This window comes from Nilaparvata lugens, chromosome 13 (assembly GCF_014356525.2).
Source record: "Nilaparvata lugens isolate BPH chromosome 13, ASM1435652v1, whole genome shotgun sequence".
NCBI lineage: Eukaryota > Metazoa > Arthropoda > Insecta > Hemiptera > Delphacidae > Nilaparvata > Nilaparvata lugens.
In genome coordinates this window covers 2,366,116-2,381,689 of record NC_052516.1, presented here as the reverse complement: position 1 = coordinate 2,381,689, position 15,574 = coordinate 2,366,116, and the positions used below count along the sequence as shown (strand labels likewise).

Here is a 15,574-nt window from a genome sequence, read left to right as displayed (position 1 = left end):
TGTATTTTTTATTTGTAGACGTGGCGAAGTTTGGACAATAATGTCCGCTTTACCACTCAACCACGAAAGTAGAAAAAGAATACGAAGACGTAGAAGAGAAAGGAGTAGAATAATACAAAAGAAGAAGAAGAAGAAGAAGAAGAAGAAGAAGAAGAAGAAGAAGTGGAAGAAAATAAGTAAGAAGACGTCCAGAGTTTAAGCATGTTGAAGAAGATGGACTATGGACTCGTAGTGAATAGTGTAGCCAAGGGGAGGACATACTCAGGCTATGTTGTAATTTGCATAAAGACTTACTTCTGATCACTGAGGGCAGCTTGCTTACTGGTGCATACACAAGGTGGAGGAGAGAGAGAGAATGTAGGAGAGAGAGAGGAAAGAAATCGCTTCACCACGCTTACTATACAGCCATATCAGAAGCTTGATCCAAGTCAGGTCCAGTCTTTACTCGGTCTGCAAAGTTTAACACACGTGAAGCAGTGTCTGCCCTAAGCAAAGAGATTAGAAAGAGAGGAGAAGATGTAAGAGAATGAGGAGGAGGAAGAAGATTGCTCGATCGTAAGCAATAAAACGATCAGAATCGACAACGATGTAAGGAATTTTTTCTCACCAATCTACCTGTATGGTAGAACCAATCGTAGCTCGCTTAGTCTGTCTTCTTAGCACTTCTCTCGCTCTTTCTCTCTTTACTTGGTCCTCTCTCATCTCTTTCCATCCTGCTATCCTTCTCTATAGTTTAACGTTCTTCTTTTCCTTCTTTGCCTTCATATCTTTGGTATCCTCTAAATTTTCCATCTAACATTATTTTCAGATTTATAACTTTTCAGGTATGTTGTTCCTCTCATGGTTTCAACTTATTTCTCTCATTATTTGATTACAGTATTTTTGTATCTTTCTCATTCCAACTAATAAATAAATCCTTAGTTTAAATAATGAAATTAACGTTTGGTAGAGAGTTAGTGAGGAGGATATTTTTAATATTCTTCCCGAAGAATGGACATTGATATGTCCAAAGCTCCGCCAATTTATGTAGATGCATAACAATATAATTATTATCTATAGTTATTATATTACAAATTGCTTTTTCATATATCATATACAGTTCAATAATTATTTTCTAAGTCTATATCATGTATATTCATCTATAATTTTGCTATATTGTAAGCTATTGTATATAAGTTTATAAGATAGTATATATTGTAATCTACCGTGCGCATGCGTGCCGTCAGTCCTGCTCTGAACGGATACATGGAATATCTATGGAAAAGACAAGCGCGACTGACGTACGCACTGACGGACGCTCGAGCTCTGTAACCGGCCTTAATAGCTAGCTATTTATGTATTAAGAGCGTAATGCGTTATCACGCGACGCGAAGCGGAGCGTGATAATTTTGCAAGAGCGATAAAGAAGCATTACGCGCGAATTACATACAATTTTTTTCTACAACTGCCCAAACCTGTTAAATTACTTATATCGGCGGAGTTACAACTACTGCCCTTTTAGGTTAAGATCTGACTTTTTGGCGAGCTGCTTACAATCAGCTGATTAGGAAGCGTAAAGTAAATCTACTGCGCATGCGCGGATAGATGGTTAGCGAGCGAAAAAGTAGATTCTCCTCAGAAATAAGCTGTTTTACGAGGAGAATTGAGTGTGTAAATTCTTTATTTACGCGCAGTTGTAGAAAAATGTATTTTTTATTTGTAGACGTGGCGAAGTTTGGACAATAATGTCCGCTTTACCACTCAACCACGAAAGTAGAAAAAGAATACGAAGACGTAGAAGAGAAAGGAGTAGAATAATACAAAAGAAGAAGAAGAAGAAGAAGAAGAAGAAGAAGAAAAAAGAAGAAAAAGAAGAAGTAGAAGAAAATAAGTAAGAAGACGTCCAGAGTTGAAGCATGTTGAAGAAGATGGACTATGGACTCGTAGTGAATAGTGTAGCCAAGGGGAGGACATACTCAGGCTATGTTGTAATTTGCATAAAGACTTACTTCTGATCACTGAGGGCAGCTTGCTTACTGGTGCATACACAAGGTGGAGAAGAGAGAGAGAATGTAGGAGAGAGAGAGGAAAGAAATCGCTTCACCACGCTTACTATACAGCCATATCAGAAGCTTGTTCGAAGTCAGGTCCAGTCTTTACTCGGTCTGCAAAGTTTAACACACGTGAAGCAGTGTCTGCCCTAAGCAAAAGAGATTAGAAAGAGAGGAGAAGATGTAAGAGAATGAGGAGGAGGAAGAAGATTGCTCGATCGTAAGCAATAAAACGATCAGAATCGACAACGATGTAAGGAATTTTTTCTCACCAATCTACCTGTATGGTAGAACCAATCGTAGCTCGCTTAGTCTGTCTTCTTAGCACTTCTCTCGCTCTTTCTCTCTTTACTTGGTCCTCTCTCATCTCTTTCCATCCTGCTATCCTTCTCTATAGTTTAACGTTCTTCTTTTCCTTCTTTGCCATCATATCTTTGGTATCCTCTAAATTTTCCATCTAACATTATTTTCAGATTTATAACTTTTCAGGTATGTTGTTCCTCTCATGGTTTCAACTTATTTCTCTCATTATTTGATTACAGTATATTTGTATCTTTCTCATTCCAACTAATAAATAAATCCTTAGTTTAAATAATGAAATTAACGTTTTGGTAGAGAGTTAGTGAGGAGGATATTTTTAATATTCTTCCCGAAGAATGGACATTGATATGTCCAAAGCTCCGCCAATTTATGTAGATGCATAACAATATAATTATTATCTATAGTTATTATATTACAAATTGCTTTTTCATATATCATATACAGTTCAATAATTATTTTCTAAGTCTATATCATGTATATTCATCTATAATTTTGCTATATTGTAAGCTATTGTATATAAGTTTATAAGATAGTATATATTGTAATCTACATAAATAAAGTACTCAATCATCAATCAATCAATTCCTATTTTGACACTAAACTCACTCAATTTTTCATATTAATATTAATATAGCATATATTCTCAATAAAAGACATTTGAAACGTCAGATTTTTACAATTTTATAACATTTTATGTTTTGCTCTCCATTAAAATTATCTCCGATTTCAACCAACTTTTCGTTATCCATAGATTATAATCTTCGTTTGCTGTTTTCAGATGCCTTAAATTCAAGTTAAATTTGTTGGTATTCAACCAGTATTTATTAGAATCACGGCGTTTTAGACCACATTGTAAAATTTTGTGTGTAATCATACTCTATAGTTGATTGAACAAATTTCAGAAAAATTATCAAATACATATGAACACCTATACATATGAACATTTTATTCAACACTCCTCGATCAGGTCTCTACTTTCCTGTTTATTACAATTTCCTAATCTCATTCAACACTTTACTCGCAGGAATATTGCAATTACACTGTTAATCTTTACATTCATGTTTCATTAGTGTCATTCTCTCTTTCTCGTACTAAACCCAGTTTATATCCTTCCTGTTCTAATTTCACATCCTCCTCTTCCAGACTTCTTTGAGACCTCCTTCTTCAATTCTTTATATTCTTTTCTATCCTGTGGTTTCCTTCAAACTTCCCCTTCCAATCGTATGAACCAATTTTGCATTTTTAATAATATTTAATCATAATTTTTGAATATCACAAATTGTTATCAGTCCTATTACTTATCTCCAATAAGCTACTTTTTGATCTTTTTTGTCGTTTGTCTCTTTCTTTCCTCCCTTCCTCAAGTCAAATTCATTTTTAGCTTGATTTCTTACGTCATATCCCATTCTACATTGTTCTTTATCAATTACTATAATTTATAAGTGTACTAACCGTCAGGCTCGCTTCGCTCGCCATATCCGTTTGGCCAGGGGGCTCCGCCCTCATCAACAAATTCTTCCAACTCAATTAAAACAGTGTGCTTGATGATTTTATCAGAAACAATGACTGAAAAGGACTAAAACGATTAATTAAAAGCTTGACACGAGTAATTAACGCCTATAACATGTCAATGAAAGAACAAGAACATGTTTTGTGAAACATAATTGAAGAGCTACGTGAAGAAATGTGTCAGAATAAAATTAAACTTGATTTTAAGCGTACAAGAATCAAACATTTTTTCTCCTTACTTGAAAACTCAGACATATTTAGACACACAATTAGCTTAGACACTTAGATATATAATTTACTATATTCACTAGTATTTTTAGGGCTGCTGATTATTAAAACACGTAATAAAAAACTATCTAGTACCCTTTTATTACATTACTAGCCGTCAGGCTCGCTTCGCTCGCCAAATCCGTCTAGCCAGGTAGCTCCGCCCCCTGGACCACCGACTGGATCGTCCAAAAATGAGATCAGCGGGCTCGCTTCGCTTGCCTGTATTTTCCATTTCATCATGCCTCATTCCATCAGAAAGTCAAATTACTGAGAAAACGCAGAAAAGCTGAAAAACGTTGAAAAAACGCTGATTTTGGGCGTATCTTTGATTAAATATTAAAGTCAACTCATCACAAAATTTTTAGACCCTAGCTAAACCTCTGTACCAAATTTGAAAATTTTCTGTCTATTACTCGATGAAATAACTGAGAAAACGCAAAAAAACGCTAATTTGGGCGTTGTATCTTTGGCGTTATTCCAAATTCCTTCTAACACAACATTATTACACCCTAGCTTATCTTCTGTACTAAATTTGAACAATTTCTGTTTTATTTGTTATCGATAAATCTGAGAAAAAGCAAAAAACACTAACAATTATGTGCGTATTTTTGACGTTGTTGCCAATTCCTTCTAACACATCATTATTACACCCTAGCTGAGCTTCTGTACTAAATCTGAGCATTTTCTCTTCATTTGTTCTCGATAAATCTGAGAAAACGCTGGAAAAACGCAGATTTTGGGCGTATCTTTGGAATTCTTTTCAAATCCGTTCTTAGTGCACCTCAAAAGGGCCAACTGAAAATACCTCGCAAATTTGAACGTTTTTGGTCCTGTAGATTTTCAGTTCTGCGAGTGAGTGAGTCAGTCAGTCAGTCAGTGAGTGAGTGAGTGCCATTTCGCTTTTATATGTATAGATTTCTCCAACTATTTGTGTACATTTCATTCCTTTTCCTTCCCTCTTTTTATCACTTCAACTTCACATCTCCTTCTCTACAATGATCCATTTCTTCTCCTCCATACTTCTTCTATACTCTCTATTTTTCTATACTCAATACTTCTCTACGCTCTCCCTTATCACTCCTCCTCTCTTCTGCTTCCTTTCTTATACTCTCAATCCCTCCTCCTTCTGCTACTCCTCACTCATCCACCACTCCTCCTCTTCCTCCTCCTCCACCTCCTCCTCCTCCTCTTTTTTGGTAGAGAGTTAGTGGGGAGGATATTTTTAATATTCTTTCCGAAGAATGGACATTGATATGTCCAAAGCTCCGCCAATTTATGTAGATGCATAACAATATAATTATCTATAGTTATTATATTACAAATTACTTTTTCATATCATATACAGTTCAATAATTATTTTCTTAGTATATATTATGTCAATTCATCTATATTGTGAGCTATTGTATATAAGTGTATAAGCCAGTATTGTAATCTACATAAATAAAGTAGTCAATCAATCAAATTCTCTACAATGATCCATTTCTTCTCCTCTATAATTCTTCCATAGTACTCTCTATTTTTCTATACTTGATACTTCTCTACGCTCTCCCTTATCACTCCTTCTCTCTTCTGCTTCCTTTTTTATACTCCCAATCCCTCCTCCTTCTGCTACTACTCACTCATCCACCACTCCTGCTCTTCCTCCTCATCCTCTTACTCCTCCTCCTCCTCCTCCTCCTCCTCCTCCTCCTCCTCCTCCTCCTCCTCCTCATCTAAGAGACAGACAGGTACAAGAGTCCTGTAGTAAGCATCAAGGCCTGAGACATCTTGACATGTAGAAAAGACAACAAAACCACTATACTAAGCAGATTCACTTCCTAATGTCAGGACTAGTTCAATGGAAAGCATCAATGTTATTCAATAAAAAATGCTGACAATTTTAAACTAATTCCACTGGATCCTCCTGTACTAGAATACTCACTACTGACTGACAGTATTGGTTGAATGTGAAGCTGTATTACTCAGTTTATTAGAGATGCTGACAGATTAGAGTGAATCCACCTAAATCGGCAGGGGGTTACAGGGAGAACTAGCAGCTTAACTACCCACCCAAAGTGACAACTGATCAATCTTTCTTATAACATTGATCTTCTTCTTCTCTTTCTCCTTCTTCTTCTCCTTCTTCTTCTTCTTCTTCTTCTTCTTCTCTTCTTCTTCTTCTTTTTCTTCTTCTTCTTCTTCTCTTCTTCTTCTTCTTCTTCTTCTTCTTCTTCTTCTTCTTCTTCTCCATCTTCTTTTTGTTCTTCCTCATACTCTTTTAATGCTTCTTGTTTTTTCGTTGATTCGATTTTATTCGGTTCTTAATATGTCTTGAGAGAAGCTCGTTAATGTCATACGTCAGTCCTTTCCCTTCCTCTTCTCATTCTCCTCATCGTCCTCCTCCTCCACCACCTCCTCCTTCTTCTTGTTCTTGTTCGTCTTCTTCTTCTTCTTCCTCCTCCTTCTGTTCTTCTACTTTTTCTTTACCTTCTTCTTCTTTCTTTTCTCTTTCCCCTGATGGTTTTGCTGGCTTGTTGTAAATGTGTAACTGGAATGTTTGGAATTCACTGTAGAATGACATGAGGAGGAAGTATTATTTAGAATGTCTCCAATGAGAGGAGAGACTGAGAGAGGAATTTTTAATGTCCTTGATAATGTTTGTGAAGAGGTGAAGTGTGAATATGAAATATTTAGAAACTAGAAGGAGTACCTATTGAATGTAACTGTTGATAAAAATATATCAACCACTTTGAATCACATTATTCAGTCCACTAAACTTTATATAATCGCCCATCTCCACGATAGAATCAAGTAGGTAGCAACAATAGAAAGGTAACAGAGGAAGTGATTCGATCAGAAAGCAATAAAAATATGACAATGGAAACGCCTTATTCAAATTTTCATGACAATAGCCTATATAGTTCACATAGAGTAGAAAGAAAATATTTCCAATGTAATCATACTAATGTAACGGTTAATTAGTTGAGGAATAAATGGATACAGTATCACTAAAATTAATGTGCACATGGTATCCTCAAGGCTACAAGTGCTCTCTTAAGAACTACCCAACTGCAACATCATTCAAGGGAAAGTGTCCAAGTTGTGTCATACTTGTATCCTTAGTTGTATCCTAATAACTCAATACTGATTTCTACTCACTTTGATGAATTTTATTCCAAATTATATTTCCCATAATCTCATGGTGATGTCATTTTAAACTTCTACTTGTATCCTAATTACAATTCAATACTGATTATTTTAATGAATATTGTTCTGAATATTATATTTCCCATAATCTTATGGTGATGTAGTTTTCAACTTCACATTTCCTTGAACATCCAACTAAATTTTTGTTTTGTTTCTTCTGTTACAGCTGCAGCAGCCCGCCAAGTGTGTCGGCCTCACTTCGCACACCACTCCCCTCTCCACCCCTGGCTGACCAACTCCTCCTCCCCCTCCTCCTCGGACAAGTCAGGTCGTCAACCGCAGTCCAACTGGTGTCCACCCTATGCCACCGTCTCTGAGGAAGCCGCCGCCAAAACTGCGGCAAGCCTCACCAACCCAATGTTCAGTTTCCCGCCGACACCACCAAAAGATGCAACACCGGACAGTGTCACCACCAACAACGGTGCACCTGGTGTACCCACCTCCATTTCTGCAACGTCAGCGAGCGACGCCTACTCATCAGCGGCTGCAATCGCTCATATGGGCGTGTTCCTGCATCCTGACCATGGGAATGCTTCCTGTGACATAAAGCCGCTCCTCAATAATGGTCCTTCCGGGGCCGGATCTAAACAACGTGAAGGTACATCTTCACCTACAACTACCACCTCCTCAACATCAACCACCCCCTCTACTAACACCCCATCCTACCCCTACCAGGAAACCACCTACCCCTACCCAACCTACCCTCACTCCTACCCCAAGTCAAACCTTCACCCTGCATCTTCGGGGACATATCCTGGGTACACCTCAGCAAGTAATTACACATCAGCGCTGCATTTGTCAGCTGCTGGACATCAGTTTGGATCAGGGGCTGCGTCCAAGGCTCATCACCATCATAGTCATCATCAGGGCCCAGGAACGCCCAGAACCAAGTCCAGGACTAGTGCCGGTGAGAAGAATTGGGTGGTGGATGAGGAATCTGGGCTTGGAATGGACTGTAACTAACCTGTTGGTGATGGATTGAAAATATTGGTTTTATAACAAAGCTATGACTAATATCCTGGTGATGGATTGGATATCTGGTTTCTGGGATTGATTCTTTAACTAACTCTCTGTTGATTCTAGATCTGCTTCTTGGGAAACTTCTTCTAACAAAACTCTCTAACTAGCCGTTTGGTGATGGAATCCAACTAATATATCTGACTGAACTGACATATATCTGACTAATTCCTTAGTTGTGGGTTGGATTAATCGGTTGTGGAATGCTGTCAATGACTGACCCACTGAAAATTCAAGCATTGCCTCTCATTAACTAACTCCTAACCAGCTTTTTGATAATCGAATATCCTCAGTAGCATTATATCATTGTGGAAAATCATTGTTCGAGTTACCTACTGATATAATCCATTTTATGAATCTTTTACTAACTTCATAGATGAGCAAAATATCTTCATCTGATGTTCTTAACTGCAACTTGACAGAATATTACTTTCCTTCCTCTGATATCTTAGAATTCGGCTTTTTTACAATATCTTGGTGATTTGTTTCTCTTACTCTTGTAAGCTCTGTTATGTTATAGTTATCTGCAATTTTTTTTTGTTATATTGTTGATTTATTATCATTTTGTTTTTGAAATAACTTATTTTCTATTTTGTATAATATTATCATCTGAATCATAATATGCCGAAAGTGACTACTCAAATGTGATTTCTTATCTTGGTACAAAACTACTGTATTCTAGAACAGCCTCTTCTTTCATATATTCTTCTGTCCTCTCAAACATTATTATCCTTCCCACATATTTCTCTTCTCTCTCTCTCTCTCTCTTTCACACACACACACACACACACACACACTCTTTCTTCCTCTTTCTCTCTTTCCTGCTTCTTAATAATCGGCGGCCATGCACTCAGCAAGAGGTAAATCTTCAGTATGAGAAAGGCGAAGGTAGCAATTCAAAAGTGACAGGACTCCATTTAGCTACTTGGCTACCGGTCTATACTTCATTTAGCCTCTACTCAGATTCACTTCAATCTGTCACCGTTGGTTGAACGGGGAGCTTCGTTGCTATTTATGAGGGATGCTGCCAGTGTAAAGTAACACCACTCTAGGTCGCCGTCTTCTGGAATACTTTGCAGTCTTCTTCTAGTTTCCTGAGAGTATCTTATATTGTGAGGTTTACGTTAGATAGTGGAGAAAGATTGGAGAATATCATTGCCGATTCTCTGCCTTGACACTGCATTCTATGGAATATAGCAGATACTAGTATATCTGATGAAATATTAACTACTGTCCATTCTTGTCGAAGAATAATAGTTATATTTAATAATTTTGTAATGATCAAATAATCCATTTTCCTTCTCAACTTAGAGAAAGATTGGAGAACATCATTGCCGATTCTCCACCTTGACACTGCATTCTATGGAATATAGCAGATACTAGTATATCTGATGAAATATTAACTACTGTCCATTCTTGTCGAAGAATAATAGTTAGTCTATATTTAATAATTTTGTAATGATCAAATAATCCATTTTCATAGTTGAGATCGAACATTTTTTTCATATAAATGATTTCCATACATCGTTAAAGTTGTAGGTCCTCTCATCATCCATCTCATTACCCACGCACAAGCCTGGGGCTTATGTGGGCATCATCCTCACTAAACTTATGTGCTCCATAGTGTATCATCTGGCGGAATCCTATTGTCTATCTCCTATGATGACGGGTTCATTTTTAAAGGTTCATTTTTTATATTGAAAAATAGTGAGTAGGTTTTAGATTTTGTATTCAAATTTTTAAATAAGTGCAATATTTCTAAAGTTTTTAATTTATTGTGATACATTCTGTGATTAATTTAGAGTATAAAATCAACCTACAAAATTCAAAATTCTAAATCATCATTTCTGGACCGAAAATCAAGTGACGAAGCAATGTGTGATTATATAACCTTATCTTTTGGACAACATTAACATTTTATCAAAATTTCTGGAGAGAAATAGTACAGGCTTAGCCTAGTTTTTCCTCCAATGTCATAATTGTATTATAGTATTTAATACAATAAATAAAATAACAATAAAGGAATTATTGCAGTACAATATGCAATTTTATGAGGACTACGGTTGGATCACACTACTCACATACTAAACCAATGTAGACCATTATTTTCTCCATATTTGTGCCTGAATAACGCATATGATTGTAGCTCTATATTCATTCACTGCAACAATCCTGCCTATCCGTGTTGTGTATTCATTCTATGTTGACTATGATTATTAGATTATATGTCAATGATTTCATATAAGATCTTATTAGAACTCAGAGCGTACTAGAACAAATAAGACAACCATAATTTTTGGACAATATGACCTATGGAGTACATTATGAAGGGGATTGTGAGGAAAATAATGAAACCAAAGCTATTTAGCATCAATACTGACTTACTTCTATAATAATATAGATGATACAGATAAGGGTAACTATATAGTTCATCCTCATCTACCAAACCTCCTCTTAGCTACAATAGAATCCACATATCTACAGTATTACAGTATATATTTATACTACTATGTAGTATATACAGATATTACTATAGATGTACAGTCGTCTATCACTAAAATTGACCTCAATTTATTATTATGTGCTTTGTTGAATTCTGAACACACAGACGAGTAGAGTACTTTCTGTACACTTTTGTGATGATTGATTATGATTGCGGCATGATAATGTCAGATAATGATATCCAGATAATGGTAATTACCTAGATAAGGATCACGCGTGCCTAGGTGCAGGTAAGGTTCGTAATAGGATGGCCTCTGTACCATACCGGAAAAATATGTTGGTATTGAGCATTAAGAGGAAATCGTATTATCGGTATATTCCAGCATGAATTGTGAAAATCAAATCAAATCTTTATTAAAAAAAACAATCAAATACAACCCAAAAAGCAAATACAATATTGTTTTCTAATTTCTAATATGTGTTCCCTATAGACTACCCTATGTGGGGACACTTGAGTATTATAATTGACCGAACGAAGTGAGGTCTAAGATTCAAGTCGACGGTTTGGCATTTCCATAGAGAAACAATAGCTTGAGTAGATATCCCATGGTATAGGGCGTTTATGTCGCAACTTTTACTGTTATCTCAAGCCGATAGTCAACATATTTCTTTCCCTTGAAGGTGTGTGACGCTGGTAGTCTCTCATATTGTGCCGTTCATACACTCTCACCCCAACAAAACAGTAAAAATCTACAATAATCGATAGTAATCGACTTGAGATAACAGTAAAAGTTGCGACATAAACGCCCTATACCATGGGATATCTACCTAAGCTATTGTTTCTCTATGGCATTCCTCTTAATGTTTAAATGTTTATATATTTATATGTTGCGCATTTACGGCGAAACGCGGTAATAGATTTTCATGAAATTTGACAGGTATGTTCCTTTTCTAATTGCGCGTCGACGTATATACAAGGTTTTTGGAAATTTTGCATTTCAAGGATAATATAAAAGGAAAAAGGAGCCTCCTTCATACGTCAATATTAGAGTGAAAATCAGACTATAGAATTATTCATCATAAATCAGCTGACAAGTGATTACACAGATGTGTGGAGAAGCCAGTCTATTACTGTATTTGTATAAGGTCTATAGTTTCAATTAAATACATTAAAGAGGTATGCATCTTTAAGCTGGCTTTACACCAAAGTTATTACCAAAATGGTTATAACTTAATCCTTATAGATTCTATTAGATTGAACGGAAGTTGACAAACACATATGTTCATCATGTGTATGATAAGTTATGTTCAATCTAATATAATTTAAAAGGATTGAGTTATTAACATTTTTTAAATAAATTTGGTCCAATAAGGTCTTTGGTTTCAATATTTTGTTTTGCAGTTATGGTATTATTATGCGTGCCCATCAGTATCAATATTCTCAAATTCGAAAAAAACTAGTTTAATAGGTGAATAAAAATAATCAAATAAACTTAATAATGCTGGAGAAATTATAATATTTTTGATTCTAAAAAAGTAATTTCTATCAGATAGGAAGATCATCACGGAACTGGATGAATTATATCATCTATTATAATAAGAGAGCATAGGGTTGTGTTTGTTCGTGTGTTCGTTTGTTCGCATCAAAACATGTCAACTTGTGGATTGCATACCGGAAAAACGGGAATGATTTAGATCTCCAAATTTTGCACATAGATTCTAAAAATATCAATCTCGTGCACCTGGAAGCCCAAAATTAATTTTCCTTCTAGATTTTCAGAATTAATGTTTAAAATTCATTAATGGTACATTCGATTTCATTAAAAAATCACCAAATAATCATATGGTCGGAATTAAAAAAGGAACATCTGTTTCTATATGCTTTCTACCTGAAAAACATAGTTTTGAAACTTCGTTTTCTGATGCAATGTTTAGGCCAACACGTGGCATGGATTATTAATTTTTCAGCTAGAACAATTTTTGAGACAAAGTGCTAAATAAACGTCTACAGTTTCATAAATGCTGTATCGGCAATATGAAAACGCATGCAGTTAATATGTCTTTGAATGAAGGTGTTGTTATTTACATAAAGAAATTATATTCTTCCATTTTTATTTAATTAAAATTTCAAAATTATTAGAGCCCTGATAGAATGACTAACGCAGCATATAAATTCTTAATCAACCGAGGATTCTTATAGGCTTATTTCGAATTCTTCTAGATTTCATTACGTCAAGTTTCAAGAAAGACCCCTGCGAAGCATGGGTTACCTGCTAGTATGGAATACAAATTCAAACGTGAACTGAGTTTGTTAACATCTAAAACAGTTGACATCTGGTACTTGTGGATGAGAATACTGCATGAGGTCTACTGTTCACAGAACTACTAGTAGAGTAATAATATACAAATTAAAATTTTATAACATGAAGAACATAATAATAGAATATGATATTATATTGAAATGAATAACTATGTCAATTTATAATCATTCTTGCACATATTCACACGCACTACAAAATCAATAAAATAAAATCCGAATACAGCTGTGTTTGAGAAGAGAATACCTAATTGGAACCGTTCGAATTAGAACCTGATATGTATGTAAGTATTGAATGAAAAAGACTAAGAAATTGTCAAAAAACCACTGATTTATTGATAATTAGAAAGACCGGTTTCGGTTATTACACCAATGTCAATCTCTGATAAACCGGTATATCGGAGATTTATCAGAGGTTATCAGAGATTGACAATGGTGTAATAACCGAAACCGGTCTTTCTAATTATCAATAAATCAGTGGTTTTTTGACAATTTCTTAGTCTTTTTCATTCAATATGAATAATTACCACAATATCAACTTCTCAACTACACAAAAAATGTATGTAAGTCTTTGTTTTCGGCAACGAGCAGAGAACGAACCGAACCGATTGGAACCGAATGTTTGCGAAACTAGCCTAACGCTGTTTCTTCCTCTTCTCTCTTCATGGTTCTCTTTCCTCTTCTCTTCCTTCCACACTCCATCCACACTTCTTCTATTATTTTTTCTCATACCTAGTATATAAGGTTCCTCTGGTATAAGGAACTGCTAAGTGTTGTGGAGAAGATTTAGAGCCTAAAAAACGTCGAAATGTCAAACTTAATAACCGACTGCGGAGTCTGAAAACAAGTGGAAATCATTTGCAATCCGGTAGCGACAATACAAAACGCATACAAAATTACCATCCTAACATCATTCATGATGTTGGTCAGTGTGAATGCTCCTATATTCCACATATAGAAAATGTATATACTCCTACTTCCACGGCAGTTATTAGTATTATTTAGTCGAATATTATTTAGGAGGCATGTGTGTGCTGTCGTTTATACTTGAACGGAGATGGAGAAAGAATGTTTTAGCATGAAAGCCGGTGCTACTGATTATTAGAAGGAAAAAGAAGAGAGAGCAAAGAAAGAAGCTGAAGTATAGGAAGAAATGGAAGGGGAATAGAGAAGGAAAATTGAAGAGGGAGAGAAAGAAGAAGAAGAAGAGAGGAGAAATGAAAGAAAGAAAAAAAAAATGGAAAAAAATAATAAGAAGTTGGAGAAAAAGAAGATTGATTGATTGATTGATTGATTGAGTACTTTATTTATGTAGATTACAATATATACTGGCTTATACACTTATATACAATAGCTTACAATACAGCAAAATTATAGATGAATTTACATATATAAACTAAGAAAATAATTATTGAACTGTATATGATAAGAAAAAGCAATTGTAATATAATAACTACAGATAATGATTATTATCTCACATAATAATGATAATGATCATTATTGATTAAATTGTTATGCATCTACATAAATTGGCGTAGCTTTGGACATATCAATGTCCATTCTTCGGAAAGAATATTAAAAATATCCTCCCCACTAACTCTCTACCAAAATGATGGAGGGGAAGAACGAGAAGAAAAAGGGGGGGAAAAAATTGAAATGAAAAAATTCTTTATTAGGCGGAGTTAGGACTTTTAAGTCCTCTCTACCACTCAAGGGGGAGAAGATGATAAAGAGAATAGTAAGAATAGAGAGATGATGTAAAGCACGAACAACAGAGAAAAGAAGAAGTAGAAGAGAGAAGGGAAATAGAAGAAAGAGGAAGAGAAAAACGAGCAGGGAGAAGAGAGAGAAAACAGGTGGAGGGAAAGAACAAGAATGAGGAGAGATGGATGTAGAAATACAAATCGAGTGATTCAAGAACGGCTTGGAAGAATGACGGAGGAAATTGAATGAATGAGATTGAAGAAGGAAGGAAGAAGAAGGAGAACATTGAGTAGATGTAATTAGGAGAGAATAACGTGGGAGAGGGTAGACAGAGAGGTGGAAAATGGAGAAGTATTCGAAGAAGACACAAAACAATGAAGGATCGATGAAGAGGAATCTGAGGACGAAAATGGTAAAAGTGAAAGAAGAGAAAGGAGAAGGGGATGATGGAGGGAAGTGGGGAGATTATGATGATCAAGAATAAGAAGTAGGAGAGAAGAAGTGAATTTAGAAAATCGGACAAGTTTAAAGGAGAAGACAAGTTAGGGGAAAATGCGGAGAAAGAGAAGAGAAGGGTTAAGAAAAAGAGCAGGGGAGGAGGAGAAGACAAAGGAAAAGAAGAAGAAGAAGTAGAAGAAGAATAAGAATAAAAAGAAGGAGGAGGATGATGAGAAAGAGGAGGAGTAAGAAGATGGTATGGAAAGGAAAGTGGTGAAGTGGAATAATTGGAAAATGAAGAAGAAAAATAATAAGAAGAAGAAGAAGAAGAGGAGGAAGA

The 15,574-nt window shown here is 35.5% G+C and overlaps 1 protein-coding gene across 2 annotated transcripts in view; it reads left to right on the top strand.

The window, feature by feature from the left end:
* LOC111046116 (GATA-binding factor C) overlaps positions 1-15,574 on the top strand; it is a 118,012-nt gene that overhangs the window by 77,198 nt on the left and 25,240 nt on the right. Inside the window, exon 3 of one of the 2 annotated variants that reach the window (XM_039439572.1) lies at positions 7,483-7,914. In XM_039439572.1, the coding sequence (XP_039295506.1) occupies positions 7,483-7,914 (432 nt within the window). Of the gene's footprint in view, positions 1-7,482; positions 8,224-15,574 lie in introns of both variants that reach the window. The other variant, XM_039439570.1, reaches the window with a different exon arrangement.